Source organism: Ochlerotatus camptorhynchus, unplaced genomic scaffold (genome assembly GCF_037179485.1).
Source record: "Ochlerotatus camptorhynchus isolate MF236.1 unplaced genomic scaffold, CSIRO-AGI_Acam_v1.1 ptg000070l, whole genome shotgun sequence".
Lineage (NCBI taxonomy): Eukaryota > Metazoa > Arthropoda > Insecta > Diptera > Culicidae > Ochlerotatus > Ochlerotatus camptorhynchus.
Genome location: NW_027040560.1, coordinates 1,276,904 through 1,291,187, shown reverse-complemented (window position 1 = coordinate 1,291,187; position 14,284 = coordinate 1,276,904). Strand labels below are relative to the sequence as shown.

Here is a 14,284-nt window from a genome sequence, read left to right as displayed (position 1 = left end):
CCTGCTATTGCAATTTTTCAGTGTACCACATGGTAACACCACTACTACTGGATTGTACCACATGGCAACACTACTACCATAGAGGTAACTCTAAGACCACTGGGTCCCGAAGAAAATCATTATTATTTTTGGCTCACTCAGTACCAGAACAACGGTCCCAAGCAGTCCCAAGCTATTTCACTCACCCCTGCATGTTCTGCATGAATTCACACACCCCTGATGTTATCTGTCAAACTTTCATAGCGAATCAAAACAAACATAGTGTAGTAATAGAATTTCATCTAGAATAGGGCACGTTAATCGTTTGCTTGGGATCAATAGGCTACTAAAGTGGTGAGCCAATTTAAAATCGTTAGTTTCGTATTGATTGTTGCTACTACTAGATTGAACTAGCATTTTCACCAACTGTACTAGAATGTTTTGGTTCTATCTCTTTCACTCTACTCAAAACTGAAATGCATAAAAAAATGACAAAATGATACGCACTCTTTGCACACTGTCAAAGAATCATTGTACACTAAATCAACTTTGTTCAAATCAAAACAAAAAAACTAACCCATCTGGTGGATGATGGCACAAGCTTCCAAGAAAATTCTATTACAGTGAACCACATTATTTAAATGGATTTCTTCGCCAGTTAGTCGTTAGTGCTATTATACTCCCCGTAAATCGAATCCTCATCATACTGCGACACACGGGAAATGGTCGATCCGGTTCAGGTTGTTGTACGACGAACCAATCTCTCCCAGATACAGTACACCTTCTTCTCGCATGGAAGCACCTTGTTTTAAATGGTGTACAATTTTTCGATCACATTGCCGCATCTTATTGATTCGCCAAGGCACTTTCCATCCGTATAGATCAACTCAGAACCGGAAGTAGCCCAACGACCGAGTGTTGTTTATGTTGATCTGGCGTTGAAATGAGCAGAAGTTTTGACTATAGGAAGAACCTCAGAATACTCGATCACCGAACGGAATAGGCCACAGTTCAAACATCAGCATCTAAAATAATGGTGTTGCATTTAAATATTGATTTATAAACACTTACTGAAGTTTTTTTTTTCCACTTGAAGCTCCGATAAAAATACTTGTTTGAGACGGTTTATGTCGATTCATGACAAGAGCTAAACAGAGAAACGAATTGTTATGCATAATCATGAACTATGACATGTTATTCATATTCATGCATAAAAACAAACCTGGAATAGATTACTTTTTAATCAAAGCTACACTGAAACAAAGATAACAGTTAGGAATACTATTTTGCAGAAAACACTTATTTTCAGTATAACTACGCTTAATACCGTTAAATCTACCATGATTTCAGTATAGTTAACTATAAATATAATCAAATTTACTACCATTCTGTCAAAACTACTATGCTGACTCAAACGGTATAGTAGTTTTGATAGAAAAATTAGTCAAATTAAATGAATTTCGTTTCTGCACAAATCTATTGGTGGGAGTATTTAATTTAAACCATCAATATAGTATTTCTGCCAATGGATTTTGTTTCTGTGTATGAATAAACAAAGCTAAATAAAATAAAGATTAAATTTTAATCTATTTTTGATTAGTAATATTTTTGAGTGAACACTGCGAAAGCAAAATATATGATGAGTGAAAGGAACTCAATTTTGGGTACTTTTTTCTTACCGTGTAGACAACCCATCAGACTGCATTTGTTGTTGTTGACACAACAATTTAGCATCAATAATACAAAACAGTGTTTCGTTCTTAATCATTATTTTAATATATAGTCAAACGTAATCCTGGTGAATGAACGCTTTATCAGGACAAGGAAAAACAAATCCAATTCTATGTATGAAAATCAAATTCAAAATGGGTAGAATTTGTGCCGCTTCGTTCTGTAGGAAATCGTTGGATGCAAGAGTAAGCTGCTACCCATTTCCGTCCAAACGCGACACGATGCGTCTGCAGATGTGGCAGAAGCGACTACTCGTCTCCGATACTCCCAACGCATTTGCATGCCATCGGCACTTTTCAGATCATCAGTTTCATTGCGACCCCGCCGGTAAGGCCAAATTTGTACCGACCCAAAAGGGGTTTGAGCTCAACTTTATATCAACTCTTACAGGGCAACGAATAAAAATGAAACGGAACGCACTTCCGGATAAAAACATAGTTCGAAGAACCCGCGACCCGAAGGATCCGCTGGATGCTGTTTGTCGTTTGTGCCTGGAACGGTCCGTAATGGACTACCAGATGATTTTTCCAGCTTGGCCCAACCCGGATGTGCCTACCGCCGATGACATTGCCGAACTGTTTGGGATTGTGGTAACATTTTTTTTTTATAATACTGATTTTTTTACGAATCAGTTTTATTTTTAGATTACTCCCGACGACCTTCTGCCCCGGATAGTGTGTGTAACATGCACAACGAAAATCAAGTACATGAAACGCATTCGCGATCAGTTTCAGAAAAATGACGCAATTTTGAGAACAAAATTTGTCACTCAAAAAAATGAAGTTGCCCCTCCTCCAAGAAAGCAAGTTGCGCCGATTATGGAACCCAACTATTATAGTCGAAGCGATACTGATCCAAAGATTACCGCCGTGGCTAGCTTAGGCATGAATCCGGTTGATATTCCACCGGTCGCGTCCGGAAGCGATGGCATCCTTCAGGGGACCTATGGTTCAGTCGTCTACGTTCAAGAGGGAGAAACCTATCAGCAGTTTCGGATCATCAACAGCGGTCAAATTATGCCTACCGGTGAACATGAGGAAGTTGTGAGTACATCCGTCAAAGTTGAACCCACGGACACGGAATCGGACCTCGTGGAAGTCATAGACACGGAAATACTTTACGCGGACAACGGTGAAATGGAACCGGAAAACGAGCAGGTGAAGATCGAGTATCAGCAGCTGGATTTTGGCTTATTGCATACCGAGGACGATTCGCAGCCTGAGGAGTTGGAAGAGCATCCTCCGGAAAAGAAACTACGAGTCGACAAGCCATTCCGATACGCTGACCAGATTAAGGTCGAAAAAGACGGGAAGTAACGAGTTGGGCCTCCGGTTTGCTTAATCAAGTATCATTATCTGTTGTTGGTGTGCACAGTTTGTACGCATAATTTTTCACTTTGCTTTTGTAGCACAATAAGGTGAACAACTTTTACTCTCCAAAAGCGAAAATTCTTAACTAAACAGAGTGAACAGTTTTTAACTAATGAGCTACTTGTAACCAAAACTGTGCATACCAAGCATTAACGTATGTTTAAGTTTAATGTAGTAATCATTTCAGACATAAGCATGCTTTAATAGAAAATATACTATAGGATCGTTTATTTTCGACAGTAAATCATGGTTTTCGTATTTTTTGTCGTTTATAAATCTGCTATTGACGGCTTCCCCGGATAAAGTCCAGCATCAAAATGACAGCCCATTCGTCCCAATGACCCATCTAGATTAAAATGATAAGTAGCAGATTTTTAACGATGGGCCCAATCTTAGATCCAGATCTTAGATGTAAAGAAAATATAATATCAAAATAAATGCTCATGCCTATCAAAAAATATAATAATTTGTTTGAAAACAATATTGAAAGAACTGAAAGATTATTGGATTCAAAAATCACTTCATTCACTTAACTTTGTGTTGCATTTAATTTACTTGTTAAAAATATATAGGGCAGTGTTAAAATAGAATGCCTTTTTTCTGTTGATTTGCGTGGATGGCCTTCGGTTTGCGAGGCAAGGGCTTACAATGGGCCGTATGAATAAAAAGAGTTTAACTTACTTTCCCGTGCTTTTCTTACGGGAAGAGTAAAGTAAACGCTTTTATTCATACGACCTAATGTTTTGTTCACAAAATCAGATAGGCCCTGTTCAATTGTCGGTCGAGAATTTTGTGTAACGTTAAACTCGTAACGCGTACACTGAACCAAATCACCCTCCATTTATAGAATGAAACATTATTCAGTTGCATCCAATGTCCATGTTTCTGAAAACCAAGTGACAAAATCAGTCGGATGATTTTCTACTCGGATACGTGTGATGCTCTTTTGATTGGCAAATGAATATTGACATGTTTTTTGTATGTATTTCGTTAGCAATACATATGTTAGATATAGTGAAAAATATTCAGTATGGAAACGAATGAAATATCTTTTGAGATAGTCCCAAAACTAAAATCATTTGATTTCAATGATAAAAGATTTTATAACCGAATAAAAATGACAACATTCGTTATGTGAAAACTTGAGTGCAAAGTTGTTATATGTTTTCAAAGGTCTTATGAGAATTGAAATGCTAGATGTAAGTATACGAATATCATTTTGCTAACCCACATGTATTTAATGTTCAATAATGACAGCATTCGGAGCGGTCAACGCTACTGGAACAAACAAGGCCAGAAGCAGTCTTGTAAGCGGTCACGGTAGTCGACACATTTTCTATGATAATCGACTGCCTTTGCCTCCGACATTTGCAAAACAAGCTATCATAGTACAGTACCAAACTAAAATGTCATATGACAGGCTCTGTCATACGATACTGCCGCCGAAGACCGTCACGAATGTGTGTATTTTAGTTTTTCACATAATAAGAGCTGCTGATGTTGATCTTGTGTGAATTCTGAAAATAGCAAGCAATGATGTCCTAGTAATAACATTTCTGATCAGAAATAGTTTAATTTACACAAAATTGAGAAATTAGAACGAAATCACTCTTGTCATATGATAGTTATTTGATAATTTTCTTTTTGCTCGAATGTTATTCTACCGTTTGTGTTTTGTGAAAGAGACGACGGTAGAGCATGAGTGTACGAATACAAACAGACTGTCGCGCACGACAACGAAGCGAGTGTAGTAAAAAACGTCAACTGTTTCAACCTCTGGCCAGAAGATAAGTTTCCTTTCACATACACATGTAAGATGAGACTATTGAAGTTTTCGCATTCTTTCCCAGGCCCCAGAGCAACTACGGATACTTTTCCCAAGAGCCCGAGCAATCGCTCCTGTAATGACATCGTTGACAACTCCTGGGAGGTCTACGAAGCCAATATCAATCTGCTGAATAACAACATCTTTGCCCCTCGATTGACTCTACCTAGCCATCATCATTCGTCTCTCAAGGACCCAGCTCAGTTATCACAGCTTGTAAATAATATAATCATGAATATTTTGTAGGATATGACTTGATGTTTTACATCTGATTTTCATCCAAAATTTAATTTTCCTTTTTTATATTTTTTATTAGTTGAAAATATTACGATTATCCTTTGATTTTATGTTTGATTTATAATTACTTTGGTTTTCGCAAATCGATCTAAAATAATTCATTAGGGTTTTTGATCTAATTTCCGTCCTACTAAGCACAACCCGCGTTATACCTCTCTTTTCTGAACGAGTTGAAACAAAAAATGGAATATTTCTGTCAGACTTCTGTTCTGACTTCTAAATTTATTCCCCTTTCCATACGCACCGTTGGATTTGATAAAGAGTCACAAATTATTGAGATATTGTTTAAAATCTAATACTGCTTCTTGATTCTAAATTCGTTCTACGAGTTTTAATTCCGTCCTAACGCATTGAAACGTCATTAGATTTTCTTCACCCTACGGATACACGTAGAAAAAGGGGATACGCTAGGAGCGCTTCTTTTGTTTTGAGAACAATGAGCGTAAATATTCATACAATGCGCTCTAACAGGATTTATGTTGTACACGAAACGAAAATCAATTATTTAATTCATGTGTTTCACTTATACATTTTTGCCAAAGCATCAGTCTTATACATTCCATAAGACAAACCACATAGGTCCTATTAGAATGCATAAAAGGTATGTGTGACCGCTTATACATTTCATTTGACACATGATCTTTATTAACTTTTTGCAAGGCGTCTGCTTATTAGTTGACTTATACAATTTATGAATAATCAGCAATGGAAATTTGCCAAAAGGTATAAGGGGATTTCTATCCGTGTAGCTAATGAACTAACGCATCGGAACAAACCTATTCAGTGCTAACATTTGAAAACGGCACAAAAGCCATTTGTAAACAAATGGTTTGTGGGCCCTTTACTCACTACTTGAAGTACACCCACGCGACACAACAGCAACATCGGGTAGGGGAAATTTTCCCCTTCCTGACGATGCTGTTGGTTTGCGTGGGCGTTCTTCGGGTAGCGAGTAAAGGGCCCACAAACCATTTGTTTACAAATGGCTTTTGCGCCGTTTTCAAATGTTAGCACTGTATTATTGATTTGTGCACGGTGAAATCATTGATATTATTAATCTTTTCTGATCGATAGAACGGAAATGGGCGATTACGACGAAGTAGCGCTCTACCCTATATGGATGATTGTCATTTGATTTATTCATATTCCAACAGGTGATAAATCGAATAGATCAGTGCACGGTCCCTAACCTCACTTTTTGCTCCCTATCATTTTGCTTCTGAGTAAAAGAGATAGCAACGAATGGGAGCCAAAACAAACCACCCAAAACTGTCAAAACTTACGGGTGAGAGAAGAGTGCGGCAAATTTTCGTGAACTGATCAATACCGATCATTTCAAAATCATCTGATAAGAGTTATAGGGCTTGAGTGAGGCAAAAACCATTCAATGCCATGATGAGGTCTTGGTTCAGTGTACTTGGGGAACATCTGATTTTGACAGCTCCTGAGCGATTTACGGATACACTTTTTCCACCGATCGATGTAAACAAAACACAGAGTACAAGAGTTTTTTTTTGGAAAACTCCCAAGCTGGTAATCAAAAATTAACCAGTTCAATTCAACTGGCGCCAATGGCCAACGTGTGCTGCGTGTACGGTTGTCCTGGGGCTGTGCCTCACCCCGAAGACACCGATAAGTGTAATGCAGTGTCCTTTCACTTTCCCATTGACGACCCACGACGACTCGCAGAATGGTGCGAAAGGCTTCAGATTGGAGCGGATTGTGAACTGTGCGATTTGTACATATGCCAGAGGCATTTCTCTCCGGAACAGTACGATCTTGTCGCAGGTGGGTTCTATGATCATATTCGGAACGCCTTTTGACTGATTCCATGTTTAGATTGCAAAAACCGATTGAAAGTCGGCGCCGTTCCGGATCGTAATTTGCCAAAGATTAAACGGGAAACCCAACCGAAGGAGACAACTTCTGCAGAGGAAACGAAACCCTATACTTTCCAAAGAGGCTTCGTGGGTGAAGGATTCAATCCACCGGTACTGATGGTGGACGATTTGGGCAAAGCCTGCCGGCTGTGTCTGGAGGCAGACGAACAGGGAACTCACGAATCTATTTTCACCAAACAAGACATTGCCGAGTACATCGTGCAATCGATTGGGATAGGGGTAATACTTGAATAAGGTCCGTTTTGTAGGAGAAAATTCAATTTTGCGCCTTGTTTTAGATTGAACCAAACGACGGTTACCCGCAAATGATATGCCAAACCTGCATCGAGAGGGTAACGTACATCCACCGTAGTCGTGAGTGGTTCCATAAAAACGATCAATTTCTGAAGGCTTTGGTTGGCGAACTATCCAACGAAAAAGCTTTACCTACAGAAGAACCGATTGGTGGCGAGGAAGGAAATGCAATTTTACCCGATGAGGGGATGGTCAAAGAAGAATGCGATCTAGAACTGGTCACAGAAGCGAACATTTTCGAATCAGGTTCGATTGAAGGGGAAGAGGTCACACTGAATCAGATAGCCGGAGCGGCGGATTTCAATGAATCTTCGGATGACGAGCGCCATGAACGGAAACGGCGACGGGGCCTACGGACGAGAGGGTCCGATGGCGAAGTGGTGAACATCCCGCAGGCTTCGTTGGATCTGTTTTGTAGCAGCCAAAAGACGACCCACCGCAGATTCCGGTGTCACTGCGGGGCGTCCTATCTGAAGGAAGCCCGGCTCAATACGCATATTCTGAAGGAACACGAAGGTCGAGGTCTAACCAAAGTGATTCGACCGAAGGTGCCTGCCAATCCGCTGGTTCTGGAAGAAATGGCAGCAGTTTTCAATCGAATCAAAACTCAAGGCGTAGCCGTTGAGTTGAGGGACGAAATAAACGAAATCGAGGATGATTAAGCATTCGCTCTGGAGCGGGGCAATACCAAAGAAGTTATATTATGTTGGATAAATGTTTGCCGTAGATTGATTTCCGTTGTTGGCATTTGCAAGAGAAGAGTCCCTTCAGTAGGTTTGGGGTGTGACAACTTAAATAATTTGAAAATGTGTCCAGTGAATTTTCATATTACAATTTCAGGTTTTCCCGGTACAAATCAGTTAAAAACGAAAGTGTTCAATGGGGTAAATCTTTAGCAGTAAAATTACAGGAAGCATTATTTCTAAGTTGAAAGAAGTATATTCAACTAAATAAGTCCCTTGATATATTTAAAAATAATGGACCACATGTTTTCAAAGCCCCAGAATTTACTGAGAAACAGACACAATTTTAAGGTCACTGGGCAGAACACTATCGGACTGAATGGATTATTTGCCTGGTAACAGTGAAAGGCATGATTTAGAAATTGTTTTAGAAATCTTGGATTTGAGTACAAATGAAATCAAGGAAAAAAAACTTCGAGACCTCGAAACAAGAAAATATGTTAACATTCTGTAGTCTGAGAAATCTTAAACATTTTGTTAATTAAAAAAGCATGATTTTTAGGCTCTGACATTAACAAATTGACAAATTTTGTTAAGAGTCTAAAGAGAGCTTGGACCTATTTGATGGGCCTCACACTTCATTGGACATTTTTCAGAAATTTGTAACTTATAAACAAATATTCTGCCCTGAAAAAATACAAAGCTTTATGACTTTAAAACATATTCAGAATTTTAAAACTTTCAATATTATTTTTATAGAATTCTGGCATCCTGTGGAATTTTGGGGGAGGTAGCTCATCGATTCTTCCGGTTCGCCTCCTAGCATCGTGCTATAAGGTACCAGGCGATAACCAGGGTAGTCGATCGATAGCTCGATGACGTCATTTCGTTGGCGTCTGCAATGGGAAATTCTCATAGCAGGCGTTGACGATGGGACGTTGTCGAGTTGTTGAATAGCAACTATCGTGGTAACTCACCGATTACCTGTCGATCTGCCAAATTTGGAAAGACGTCTGCATTGAATTGTCTCATATAATAATATTCCGCCCACTATATCACAAGAAATTGCGAGTAGCTGAGTGGAATGGAGATAAGTTAAGCATTGGGTACAGGACCAAGTCTCCTCTGGGTGGTGCCAAAAGATGAGCGCAATAGAATCATCAAGTTGCCATAAGGCACGGAATGAGACTATTGCATGGCTGGGTAGTCAAAGTCTTCCATTCGTTAGTCATTTCAGGTGGATTAGAACAGGTTTAGGTTTAGGGTGGGCGTTGGCCAGATTTGGATTTTTCAGATATTATCCTAAATAGGACCTAGATTATTTAATACACTAGTAACCTCAACTTCTGTCACAATGTTTCATTGTGACTAATCAACACTCAATGGGTAAAATATCAAAATTGCGGTAAATTTGAAAAAAGGTAACTTGGCGTGTAGAGCGTACTGCCCATTGGACGATTCTGAAGCCTGACCAAGTGAGTGGGCTACGGGTTTATTTGATTGTACGTCATTTCCAAGTTATATATAGATACATTCATACCATTGGCATTTTGTATTTGAGATAAGACAGAGACAGGATGCGGAGGGCCTGCTTAGGGGGAGCGTAACCCATGTTATGGCTTCCATTTATTAAATAGTTCAGATAGGCTGGAAATGATAGGTTCATGGTGAGAAAATGTACCATATGGTGCCCGTTCACTGATCAAAATTATATTCAAATCGTCAGGCCCTGCCCTGTAATAAGGGGATTGACGATGATTTGTCAAGTTTCATTTTGCATTTGCATATAATTGTAAGTTTAGGTTTACTTTTGTAATTGTTAGATAGATAGTTTGCCTCAATTGAAACATTGAGTTGTATAAACTTGACGAATCATACCTCTAAAATAGTTGTAATTACAGTGCCGCATTATCTAACAACCACTGCCTGCAACTAATGTTGAGGGGTCGGCAGGGCTGATTACGGATCAAAACTAACATAACTCTTACACTGAAATGATCCCGAAACTAACGCTCATTCATTGCACTTTGAGTCATAAAGTAGTTTTATTTATTTTCCTACTAATCTATCTACACACTTAGTTTTTTCTACCGAGCTCGGCGGGGAGGGGGTTTCGCTGAGATCTCGGCGGGAGTGACATTTGATTGCCGAGTCTCGGATAATGCCTTTTCTAATAATCTGCCTACGTTTCTTTTCTTTGTTATCTACTTTATTCCTTTTTATTTTTCTGCTCTTCTTTCCTCTTCTCTTCTTTTGTTTTGTTTGTTTACATATAACTAATACTAATACCTCCTTGTTTTCTCTCTAATTTGTCTACTATGTCCCACCATCACGATGAGAGATGAGCTACCGTACATGGTACACGCTCATATACACTCCCAAAATAGTATGCCGCAAGTAAGTATATCACAGAGGCAACTAAAGATCCAGAAACGCCGATAACGCTGAAGATAATGAGCTGTGGTGATTTATATTACTATATAGTATTATTTATTTATACTAACCTAAACACAACGTGGGGTGACCCAAATCCAAAAGATCACTAACCAAAATAATAGACTTATCTTTTTCAGCAGGTGTAATTTCGTTTAGTTCTGTTTCTCTCTTTTCAGCAAAACAACAACAACAAAACCTCTATAACTCTTCTCAATTCTTTTAATCTCCTACTATCCCCTATAAATGTATCGGAAACTAGTGGGACTGTCTGTGCAAACAGAAACAGGCCTGCTAGTGGAAGAAGGTCGTTATGCTATACGGTCTAGCATAGGCCTACGGCCAGGTTTCAGTAGGTACACACTCGCTTAACGGCAGATTGGTTTACAGTGGTCGACCAGGGTGTGTGCTGATAAATTACAATTCTGGCATCCTGTGGAATTTTGGGAAAAATTTAAATGGAATTTAAGTGTTTATTCCAAAAATATTCAGAAGCGGATTTCTGAACAAATGTTCAACAAATTATAAGGTAGGTTTGACCAATATTCCAAAATAATTTTAAAATACTGTCCTAAGAAATTCTGAGATGAATTCCATGGAATTTCTGTGTAGAAGAAAGAAAGTACAGAATTTTATTTGTAGGTGATTCTGAGTAGAATTGATTGGGAATCGTTAGGAGAATAGCAGGAAAATTTTAAGGAGAATTCCAAGAGAACTCAGATAGGTTAGCGTGACTGCCTCTCACTCCAAAGAACCTGGATTCAATCCCAGTCGTCGCCGTCGGGATTTTCTGAGGCAAGAGAAGTAAAGCCATTGGTCCCCGGGCCATGAGTTCATGGGGTCCATAGGTATGGTCCAGGTGTCGGAGCTGCCTCCCTATTGTCGGTAGGATTGGTACAATCAGATCGTGCACAAATGGTGTACTATCTCCAACATTTATCTAAGTCAATTAGCGAAATTGGAAGGTGTAAGCATCGGAGCCGTTCGAAACACGTTTCGGCAAAATCGATAAACCATTTCCTCCACATTCTATTTTTTTTTCAATTAAAGTGTTTCCGCTTTTTCAAAAAAATATTACGTATCTTTTTTCCAGCGACATCTATTGCTGAAATCAACCATGTTTTATTAAATTTTTCTCCTGATGAATGTGGCCGTCTTAGTGGATTAGTAATTTCCATTTAATTCCACTACCGTATGAGCTTATCCTTGACAGATACGCGTATTTCGTCTACAATATGCAAACTTCTTCAGCGTCTTGTACTAATACTCTAATACTTGACTGAAGAAAAACATCGCATTTTACCGAAATATATATTAACACAGGTACATTTTCACTTAGAAGCTATAGCTATACCTATAGGTAAACTTAAATTTAATTTCCTGTAGGAGGAGCAGATACTCCGTTGCTTACTCGTTGATGTGTCCTAGGTAGTAACTTGAAAGGCCATGTGTGTCCGTTTCCTTGATCCCTGTTGAGTAAAGTTGAATTCCGTTGTTTGTTGATCTCGAGGCTCTCTGCAACATCCACTTTCCATGTTGTAGATACGGTTTGTAAAATCGTGATGTCCTCCGTCGATAGTGAAGATGTGTTCTGCAACAAATCATATGTTAGGCCTTTTTCCTCTTGCTTTTTGGTCTTATTAACCTCCGCTATATGTTCTGTAAATCTAGTTGCTAAAGTTCTCTTGGTTTGTCCTACGTATACTTTGTTACAATGATTACAGCTTATTTTATATACACCTGCTTTACCTAAAACATTAACTGGGTCTTTAGTGGATCCTAACAATGATTTCAACTGGTTATGTCTCCTGGTGAACACTAAATCTAATCCTAATTGTTTTAACTGTTGTCTTAGCTTACAAGTAATATCTTGATCAAATGGAACGGACACTCGTTTCAAGGGTTCAGGTGCTGCGGCGAGGGTTGTAAATAATCTCCTTTGTAGAATTTTTGGTTTTTTAAGGATGATTGCCTGGATTGTGGTCTCCTTGTATCCGTTGAGTCTTGCTGTTTCGAAGATGTACTGTAATTCCTTAACCTTTCCTGTATCGCTGAGTGAAAGAATCTGCATCCGATGAATTATGTGGTGGTAGGCGGCCATTTTCTGCTGGAACGAATTGTTGGAACTGATTTCTTTTAGCGTCCCGTAAAACTTGAAGTTTGATGGGAACAGCTTTAGCTGTAATTTATATTTTATTTTTAGTAATATTATCACTTTTACAATATCAATTACCTACAATTTTTCAGTATTGCTTCCGACTAACTTCCTTTAGTGACTACAATTGTTAGGTTAGGTGTTCTGCTATATGGAACAACTTTATCATTGTAATTAATATTAACTTCATCATTTACTTTATTATTTACTTACAGTTTATCGAACTGAACACTTATTTACTATTTTTTTACCTTTTAAATATAAACTAGTTTTAATTAAATTAACTGCCTGCATAAAACATGACTTGCACTTGACGAACTTTTTATTGTCAATGTTTACATTTCGTTTCTTTCGCCTGATATTCCGTGTCAAACCGCGATGACATTTCTTCGTTCCAGCGGGTTCGGCAATGCTCATCGATGCGCGTAGCTACCCTGTGGTAACTAGCGATCGTTACGCGCCGAGGGGTACTCGTCGTCACACGAATGGTTGGAAGTATAGGGGATAACTCTTTTGGTTCTTGTTGGTTTCCTGTAAATTTTGTATTCAAGCGAAGAAGATGATGACGATTCCCTGGTGACTAAAAGATCGAGAAATGCGAATACCTCGTGAGTGAATTTGATGTAGGGCAAATGGCTTTAATGTTGGCCTATGGATCTAAGATTGCGCCCATCGCTAAAAATCTGCTATATATCAATTTTATCTAGATGAACGCGTCATTGGGATGGTACTAATGGATATTTTTGGGTGCTATTGAAAATTTCGTCGATTACTGAATTTATGTATGGACCCAAATTAGGAGCATTTAGGCCGACATTACATCCATTTCCCCTGCTTGTTAATTCGGTTGATCTCATCTAAAATTTAAGGGCTTCCCGTTTAACTACGCTGAATATATCGTCAACAAACCTCCACCAACGGTTTGGTAATAGTCCTTTCTCCTTCAGGATTGTCCCCAAGTTAGCCATGAAAAGTTCACACATGAACGAGAGGGGTGACACATCTAAATCTCAATTCTAGATGCTCAAAAAATCTCACACTAGCGAATAAATCTTCGAAAAATCTTCTTTCATTTCTCGCATCTACTTGCATCGCGCATCATCTTTTTGAAGGAAATCTTCAAAATCGTGATAATTCTTCTTTCTATCTACTCAGAGTACGCGCAGCTAGCCACAGCAAAACACAATATTTCCTGCATCGTAGATAGAGTCGCACAGGAAGGGGGATAGGGGGTTTCCCATCGGGGCTCCTTTCGTCTGCTTGTAGAAGTTACCTCGGAAAGAGAAGTAGTTCTCTCCCATACAAAGGCGGGTCAGCTTGAGGTACGTCCGAACCTTGTTTCTCCATGCTGCATCCTCTCGTTGTGTTAATAGCCAGTCCACCAAATGGTTGATCGCTTCCTTGACCGGTACGCTGGGAAAAAGAGCTTGTGACGTCGAAAGATAATCTCGCCCTCGTTGATGTCTCCTGAAGATTGTAGTTGCTGGGCGAACTCCTGGGTGTTACTAACTGCTTTACTCCGGAACTGATTCGGCATACTCTGGAACTCTGTGACTAGCCACTTCGCTAGTTTATGGGTAGGGGAACCAACTGCAGACACGATCTCTCGCATTTCA

At 39.1% G+C, this 14,284-nt stretch overlaps 2 protein-coding genes across 2 annotated transcripts; both read left to right on the top strand.

Moving 5' to 3' along the window:
- Positions 1-1,745: 1,745 nt before the first annotated feature.
- Positions 1,746-3,406, top strand: LOC135697253 (uncharacterized). Its single transcript, XM_065216877.1, has 3 exons — positions 1,746-2,037; positions 2,101-2,300; positions 2,355-3,406. The coding sequence occupies exons 1-3, from the start codon at positions 1,782-1,784 to the stop codon at positions 3,024-3,026; spliced, it is 1,128 nt and encodes a 375-aa protein (XP_065072949.1). The 5' UTR covers positions 1,746-1,781; the 3' UTR covers positions 3,027-3,406.
- Positions 3,407-6,706: 3,300 nt separating this feature from the next.
- On the top strand, positions 6,707-8,145 carry LOC135697252 (uncharacterized). The gene is made up of 3 exons (XM_065216876.1): positions 6,707-6,990; positions 7,042-7,322; positions 7,382-8,145. The coding sequence occupies exons 1-3, from the start codon at positions 6,774-6,776 to the stop codon at positions 8,057-8,059; spliced, it is 1,176 nt and encodes a 391-aa protein (XP_065072948.1). The 5' UTR covers positions 6,707-6,773; the 3' UTR covers positions 8,060-8,145.
- Positions 8,146-14,284: the final 6,139 nt, after the last annotated feature.